The sequence below is a fragment of the Oncorhynchus mykiss genome, chromosome 12, assembly GCF_013265735.2.
Source record: "Oncorhynchus mykiss isolate Arlee chromosome 12, USDA_OmykA_1.1, whole genome shotgun sequence".
NCBI lineage: Eukaryota > Metazoa > Chordata > Actinopteri > Salmoniformes > Salmonidae > Oncorhynchus > Oncorhynchus mykiss.
Genome location: NC_048576.1, coordinates 39,305,621 through 39,314,630, shown reverse-complemented (window position 1 = coordinate 39,314,630; position 9,010 = coordinate 39,305,621). Strand labels below are relative to the sequence as shown.

Sequence of the window (9,010 nt, the reverse complement as noted above, 5' to 3'; positions counted from 1 at the left end):
CTGGTTCATCCTTGGGAGAAATTTCCTGACGGTACCACGTTCATCTGTACAAACAATTGTACGCAAGTATAAACACCATGGGACCATGCAGCCGTCATACCGCTCTCGCAGGAGACGCGTTCTGTCTCCTAGAGATGAACGTACTTTGGTGCGAAAAGTGCAAATTAACCTTGTGAAGATGCTGGAGGGAACGGGTACAAAAGTATCTATATCCACAGTAAAACGAGTCCTATGTCGACAACCTGAAAGGCCGCTCAGCAGGATGAAGCCACTGCTCTAGAACCGCCATAAAAAATCCAGACTTCGGTTTGCAAGTCGAAAGCCTTGGCCAGGTCAATGAAGACGGCTGCACAGTACTGTCTTTTATCGATGGCGGTTATGATATCGTTTAGTACCTTGAGCGTGGCTGAGGTGCACCCGTGACCGGCTCGGAAACCGGATTGCACAGCGGAGAAGGTAAGGTGGGATTCGAGATGGTCAGTGATCTGTTTGTTGACTTGGCTTTCGAAGACCTTAGATAGGCAGGGCAGGATGGATATAGGTCTGTAACAGTTTGGGTCCAGGGTGTCTCCCCCTTTGAAGAGGGGGATAACCGCGGCAGCTTTCCAATCCTTGGGGATCTCACATGGGGACAAAGATTGTACTTTTTGGAGAAATGTCCTCTGGTCTGATGAAACAAAAATAGAACTGTTTGGCCATAATGACCATTGTTATGTTTGGAGAAAGGGGAGGCTTGCAAGCTGAAGAACACCATCCCAACCGTGAAGCACGGGGGTGGCAGCATCATGTTGTGGGGGTGCTTTGCTGCAGGAGGGACTGGTGCACTTCACAAAATAAACGGAATCATGAGGAAGGAAAATTATGTGGATATACTGAAGCTCTGTCAGGAGGAATGGCCCAAAATTCACCAAGCTTATTGTTGGAAGCTTGTGGAAAGCTACCCGAAACGTTTGACCCAAGTTAAACAATGTAAAGGCAATGCTACCAAATACTAATTGAGTGCATGTAAACTTCTGACCCACTGGGAATGTGATGAAATAAATAAAAGCTGAAATAAATCATTCTCTCTACTATTAAAATAAAGTGGTGATCCTAACTGACCTAAGACAGGGAATTTTTACCAAGATTAAATGTCAGAAATTGTGAAAAACTGAGTTTAAATGTATTTGGCTAAGGTGTATGTAAACTTTCTACTTCAACTGTATGTATAAGCCAATGGTCATCTATAAGGCATTTATTCAGTGATTTTCTTCTTTGTCTAATATATATATATATGTATATATGTATGTGTGTGTGTGTGTGTTCTTTCATTCACCACTAGGATGGGTAACAGCGCATGCGTGAGGTGATGTGGGCTGGTGTGGCTAAAATGCCAGGGACTCATTTTTATCCCAGTCCGCCCCTGCTGTAGCCTCAGGGAGGAAAAGACATGAGGGAGTTCTGACTGACAACAACATTTGATTATATTTCAAGAAACAAAAAAAGCCATGGATTGTTCTCCATCCACCCTGATTCAGAATATACCATTTTCATTGTCATGGCATGCTTGGTACAATAGCTATTGAGCCGAAAGGAACTAATATCCGTCCGAATATCTAATATAATACTAATTTTACATGGTGTGTAACTCAATTACTGAGCAGTGACAGTATTATGGAAGGCCTGATAGGCTATTGTTCCCATCTAGTGGCCACTATCCACACAGCATCTATCCATGGTGCATTGCAGACAGGCTGTATCACATCCGGCCGTGTTTGGGAGTCACATAGGGCGGCGCGCAATTGGCCCAGCATCATCCATGTTTGGCTGGGGTAGGCCGTCATTGTAAAAATAATTTGTTCTTAAATGACTTGCCTAGTTAAATAAAGGTTAAATAAATAAAAATAAGTAAAAGACCAAGAAGATTCTGGCTTCCACTAGTCATTCCTTAATGGCTTTAGTTAACCTAACTGTAGCATAAGAGCTCTTTTGTATGAATATGTAAACATTTTGTGCTTTATTGCCATCTCATCTCTTACTTTCTCAAATGAAATGTGCAGCGGTCTAAGGCACTGCATCTTAGTGCAAGAGGCATCACTACAGTCCCTGGTTCGATTCCAGGCTGTATCACATCTGTCCGTGATTGTAAGTCCCATAGGGCGGCGCACAATTGGGCAAGTGTCGTCCGGGTTTGGCCCGAGTTAGGCCGTCATTGTAAATAATAATTTGTTCTTAAGTTAACTGACTTGCTTAGTTAAATAAAGGTTCCATTTTTTTAAAAATCTAATACTATGTGACTTGACAAACAAAAGTGTGGATTGTTCTCCATCCTCCCCTGATTCAAAATATATCATCTTCACAGTCATGGTTGGCATGCTTGGTTTAATAGCTATTGACTAGAGAACAGAATATCCAATATAAATACATTTTACCTCTAAGAAAAATACATTTGAGAATGAGTTAAAGGCGGGGCGAAGCAAGTTCGTCATCCAACTCCCGCCCCTTTATTGAAGAGGCAGAGAGCAGAGCACAGAGAATGTTAATGCACTCAAGCGATGGAGGGAGAAGAAGACAGACAGAGCTGGACGGCTTGAGTATTTTTAAACGACCCAGTATCCCCGCGTGTGGTGCACTGGTGTGGTTACAAACAGGAGCCTACTAAAATGTGATTTTGAACAGCATATCAACTTAAAATAATTTCGGAAAAGAAGGACTTTATTACGGTTCAACGCAACTGCCTGGCTTGAGATTTTAATATGCGTGATATCGATGATATAGAGACTAATTGTTCACCATTCGAACGTTCACAGCATGTTGCCGTCACTTTGCTAAACATGTGAAGCGTATCGTGCTTTAACATATCAGACTGGATTTGGAACTAATTCAGATACTGTTTTCAGGGAAAACGACGTTTTGCGAAGGTGTGCAATTTTGACCATAGGAGAGCCATATGGTCGGGTATTAAATGAACTCACCTTGGAACTAACATATGCTTCATCAGAATTGACAGTGGGGAAATGGACACATTTTGGGCACCATCTCATCAGTCTGGAATTGTTACAATCACTGTTCCTTTCTATTTTACTTTTCTATTCTAAAACAAGTAGTTTGTGATATATTAACTTTCCTGATATCAACATGTATATTTTTCATTTGAGGATTGCCATTTTACTCTGGTGCCAACTTGTTATTGCTGCATCCAGTTTGGATATCGGAGCATATGATATAGAGAGGGGCAGACCTGCAAAATGTGAACCCATCACCATTCCCATGTGCCAGGGCATTGGCTACAATATGACAAGAATGCCCAACTTCATGAAATACGAAAGCCAAGCAGAGGCCAGCATCAAACTGAATGAGTTTGCCCCTCTAGTGGAATATGGCTGTGACGTGCACCTGCGCTTTTTCCTCTGCTCCCTCTACGTCCCCATGTGCACTGACAAAGTGTCCACCACCATCCCTGCCTGCCGACCAATGTGTGAGCAGGCCAGGCAGAAGTGCTCTCCCATCATGGAGAAATTCAGCTTCGGCTGGCCTGACTCACTGGACTGCTCCAAGCTGCCCACTAAAAACAACCCCAACTCGCTGTGCATGGAGGCGCCTGAAAATGACACCAAGCAGGAGACCAAGAAGGGGGAGGGCATGCTACCGGTGCCCCCCAGACCCAGGCAGCCCGGCCCGGGTACCAGCGGGCGCTCAGGCAACAGCCTGGGCTCCTGCGAGAACCCAGAGAAGTTCCAGTATGTGGAGAAGAGCCAGTCGTGTGCCCCGCGCTGCTCCTCGGTGGTGGACGTGTTCTGGTCGCGGCAGGACAAGGACTTTGCCTTCATCTGGATGGCAGTGTGGTCCACACTCTGCTTCATCTCCACCGCCTTCACTGTCCTCACCTTCCTGCTGGACCCGCAGCGCTTTCAGTACCCGGAGCGGCCCATCATCTTTCTCTCCATGTGTTACAACGTCTACTCGGTGGCCTTTGTCATCCGCTCGGTGGCCGGGGCCGAGAACATAGCCTGCGACCGGGAGAATGGCGAGCTCTACATCATCCAGGAGGGGCTGGAGTCTACGGGCTGCACCATCGTCTTCCTCATCCTCTACTACTTTGGTATGGCTTCATCTATCTGGTGGGTCATCCTCACACTCACCTGGTTCCTGGCCGCTGGCAAGAAGTGGGGCCACGAGGCCATCGAGGCCCACAGCAGCTATTTCCACATGGCCGCCTGGGGCATCCCAGCCATGAAGACCATCGTCATCCTAACTATGAGGAAGGTGGCAGGGGACGAGCTGACGGGGCTGTGTTATGTGGGCAGCATGGACGTTAATGCACTGACCGGCTTCGTGCTCATCCCTCTGTCCTGCTACCTGGTCATTGGTACCTCTTTCATCCTCACGGGCTTCGTGGCGCTCTTCCACATCCGGAAGATAATGAAGACGGGCGGCACCAACACAGAGAAGCTGGAGAAACTAATGGTGAAGATCGGTGTGTTCTCCATCCTGTACACGGTGCCCGCCACCTGCGTCATCATCTGCTACTTCTACGAGAGGCTCAACATGGGGTACTGGAAGTTCCAGGCGCTGGAGAACAAGTGTGTGTCGTTCCCCGGGCGCCGGCATGAGGACTGCTCCCTGGAGGAGTCGGTGCCCACCGTGGCAGTGTTCATGCTGAAGATCTTCATGTCTCTGGTGGTGGGCATCACCAGCGGTGTGTGGGTTTGGAGTTCCAAGACCTTGCAGACCTGGCAGGGCCTGTGCAACAGGAAGCTGTCGGTGCGGACTAGCAGGAAGCCTTGTAGCAGCGTCAACTGCAGCACCTCCCATTGTCACTACAAATCCCCAGCCGTGGTGCTCCACATGGCCAAAACAGACTCTTACCTAGAGAGCCCCACACACGTCTAACATTTCAAGTGACACTTCTCACAGTGTCTTGTATTGACAATGTCAAAGGATGCTATTTTGTTATATGATCATTTGAAAAGCTCAGGTTGGTTTGCATCTAATGCTCGATTAGTAGCAATACCTGAACGTAACAGTGGTTGTGCTTTCGTTTTGGTAACAGATGATCCACATTGCTTTCAGTTAAACCACACAGTTCGGTGCACATGCAGAATCAGATATGCTTCTAAATGAAACAGTTATTGTATTGTATGCCATAGAGTTAGTTGGCTGTTTCTGGTTAACCAACTGAACATGAATGCAAAATAGAACTTGCATGGATGTATCAACATTTGGTTTAGTGTTCTCTCCCTGTAAATGTATTTATTGTGTTGTGTATTTAATTGCAAGTTCTTCATGGTGTTTCCTAAGGTTTTGTATATTGTATATAAAAGCACATGTACTAAAGAGTTATGAATATAGGGCCTGTTGAGATGTATAAGTGCCTTTGCAAATGCATATTTTTCAAAACAATGGACATTAATAAAACATATTTATATATTTTCACTGATGACTTTACTCTATTGATTACTTTACAATGCATGTCAAATTAAGTGTAGTGGTTATTAACATAAGCAAAGCAAAGACATCTTACATTAGCCTTAACTATTTTTTTTGGTTTAAGAAAATATTCATTTGTATCTGAAACATTTTGCTACAGCGCCTCTTCAAATTGACAGTTGTCATTAACTTGATGCAAGAATATATTGTATAAATTAAATGGACATCATTAGTATCGGCGACATTTTTAAAAGTATTCATTTTAGTTTCTTTTTCATTAGACTGATGACCTTGTGGACCCACCTACAGTATGAAGCTCTCACTGGCAAATCTAGTCATATTTTTCCAAGTGACATCAGCTGTTTGTATATGCTCTTTCATGTATAACTCTGTCCTCGCATTGCATCAGTGTTCTGTCACATTTGAGGAATTCAAACTGCTTGAGTAAACTGCAAACAAAAAGCTGCTTGTTCCACGCAGTTGAGCCTCGCGCCAACTTTCTGGTTGGTTGACAAAAGTGTTAATATTTTTCTAAACTGCAGCCTCAGTTGAGGTGGAAAACGGTCAGGGCCTCCAGGCCTCTCTGACTGCCCATGTTTGTGAAGCTATGCTGAACTTTCTGTTTTCCATTGAAACATCAGCTCCAGCAATAATAACTTACATGGGGTGACAGCATTCCATGGTGAGAGAAAGAGACCGAGTTTTAATAATAAGTCATGACACTGCCTTTAAGAAAAAAATGGATCTGTGTTTCCCAAATATAACACAGGCAATCAAAATGTCAGGCTTTTCATAAGTTCAGTCTCTCCAAAGCTAAAGCCTACATGACTTTATCCCATTTGAATAGGTCTATCATATTTCTGCTACTGTGTTGTAGACCTATGTTATACCATTTCATATTAGACCTTTGACAATGCTGAGATTTTGGGCTGGTCCTGCCCACCAGCCTATCGTTCACTTTTTATATCCTCTCTTCCAAGTTGCTGGTGCCTGCATCCTGCCTGTGCAGACATTGTCCATAGCTTGGCAGCACATCTCCCCCTGGAGCTGAAACCACTGTTACATTTCTCCATAAAAAGCTGTGTTTGTCTTGGAGCTGCTCTCTGGGACCCCACTGTGGTGCGTAAACCACATGTACCAGTCACAATAAAGCACAATTAATGCGCGCCAGCTTTCAAGTTTATACATGGGCGACATGCATAAACACTTGGTTCTCATAACAATAACAGTCTGCTCTGCATCAGCCATTGCAACTGATAAATCCCCTTGCTAAAGCCCCCTGGTCCTGGTAAGATGGTCAACTGGTTTTTAAGTCGTTATTTGAATTGAAATAAAAGGGGAAAGCAAAAGATCTGAATTATGTAAGAATTCATGTGATTCAAATTCACTGTAAATTGACAACAAGAATTGACAATGACATTGTAATTCACATACTCTATGTGGAGTCTTTCAAATGTTCAATAAGACATTTGAGAAATAGCATTTGGTAATGTTTAAACTACCTCCCCAGACATGAAGTCAAATTCTCAGACCATGAATGTGGAATTGCTCTTTCCGAGGATTTGTCAAGTCAAATGTGGGTGGTTCTTAACAGCAGTCTTTATTCAACCAATCAAAAATACTGAAATGTGCCACATTCACTACGACTTAGGCATATCTTAGCCAAATCATTCTCAAAGCCAGAAACCCTTTGGGAGACACCACTGTAATAGAGATTCCTAATGGCATTGTAGGAGAGCGGACAATATAGAGTATCTGTGTAATTGTGTGCACTCTGAAAGGAAAAGGCTATGTTAGCTCATACATTTGATTAAAGGAGATAATTAAAGCATCAGGGCTTCTCCCCCCACTTAAAAAAAACACCAGAAGAATAGAGAAAGGGAGGTAAAAAGAGCTCCTCATTACCCCCCACCCCCAAGCAGTATCCCTTTCCTATGCTGGTTTTGATGTGGAAATGAGTCTATTGAAAAGCAGCAGCCCCTCCGAAAGGGTGTCCCCCCAAAATGTGTCCCCCTGAGCCTTCTGTGCCACTGGCTCGGCCATGTCCCACCTGCTGAGCTGAGCACCCCTTGTGTTACTTGTATATGCCAACACACAATGCACCAAGACTCAGGTTTTTGAATGCTGTAACATTGAACATCTCTTTAAACTTAGATTAGGTGAGTGGTGTAGTGAAGCATAGACTATAGTTCCTCTACGGAGTGATTAACCCACCTTTCAAACAAAACAGTTACCACCGTCATTAATTTTGTTAGTGTATTAAGATCGTTGCTGTGGCTTTGACACTCTGATTTCCTATGCCACCCCTTATTGTTACTAGATATCACAATCCCAGAAATTATCCATACGCACAAAAAGCTTATTTCTCTCAAATGTTGTGCACAAATTTGTTTAGATCCCTGATAGTAAGCATTTTTCCTTTGCCAAGATAATCCATCCACCTGACAGGTGTGGCTGATTATCCAGCATGATCATTTTCAGAAGATATCCTCCTCGCAATCTCCAAAATACAACAGTCAAAGAACAACTTTGTTTGGACGTTGTAAAGGACCATTGGCCGAAACTGAAGAGATATAGCTAGCTAACGCCCTCCTTTTTCATGTGAAAAAAAAACGGTGGACAGAGACTTGCTAGCTACGTTAGCTAGCTGGGATTTTCTACAAGGAATCTGCCTCCCAAAAAAAGCTTCTCCCAAGTGGTTGTTCAACCTACTCCTGTGCCTGCTGCACTGCTGCTTGGATTCCACCTGGCGATCTGTTCACCGGCTGCCCTGGCCTGTCTCCCCCTGTCTGGTACAGGTACCCCCACCACACTCCCCCCTCTGTCCTGAGCTTTCGCTCGCCCCAGGACACATGCACTGTTGGGGCAGGTGACTCTGAACTTACAATGGCTAGCCCCAAGTCATCATATATTTTTCTTGTGCATTATGCTATTTGCCTCATAACTACCTCATGCTTGGTTGACTATGAACATGCTTGTTTACCCGACAGTGGGACAGACTGTTTGTTCCCACACCAGACTATGTTTGTTCCCACACTCTGGACTCTGACTCTCTAATGGTTACACAGACTTTCCCATCCTATTCTAACCACCTCTTGCCGGCTTTGTATTCATGTTACCTGATGAAATTGCTGCACAATATGATGTTGTTGCCATTTGATGCACATTCAAATGTCATAAAAAAATCAACACTGCAGAGCTCTCCCTGTCCTCTGCCCTGCCCTGATTGTATTACTGCTGATGATATCTGGACATGTGCCTGTACACCCTGGCCCATCTACTGTTGCTAGCCCCAATTCTGACTTGTACTCTGATATCTGCTTCACTGATTCCTGCTCTTGTAAAAGCCTGGGTTTTCTGCACGTTAACACTAAAGCTTATTTAATTGAAAGTGTGGGTTCACAGCTCCAATCCATATGTGTTGGTCATTACTGAGACGTGGTTAAGAAAGTGTTTTGAACACTGATGTTAACTTTACTGGTTATAACTTTTTTCGGCAAGACAGATCTTTCAAAGGTGGTGGAGTGGCAATCTTTACCAAGGAACACCTTCAGTGCTCGGTTACCTCCACCAAGTCTCTCCACCATCAGCACCAGCCTGT

General features: G+C 44.3%; 1 protein-coding gene across 1 annotated transcript; it reads left to right on the top strand.

The window, feature by feature from the left end:
• The first annotated feature begins 2,507 nt into the window (after positions 1 to 2,507).
• On the top strand, positions 2,508 to 5,415 carry LOC110537598 (frizzled-9-like). Its single transcript, XM_021623746.2, has one exon. The coding sequence runs from the start codon at positions 3,118 to 3,120 to the stop codon at positions 4,870 to 4,872; it is 1,755 nt and encodes a 584-aa protein (XP_021479421.2). The 5' UTR covers positions 2,508 to 3,117; the 3' UTR covers positions 4,873 to 5,415.
• The last annotated feature ends 3,595 nt before the right edge of the window (positions 5,416 to 9,010 follow it).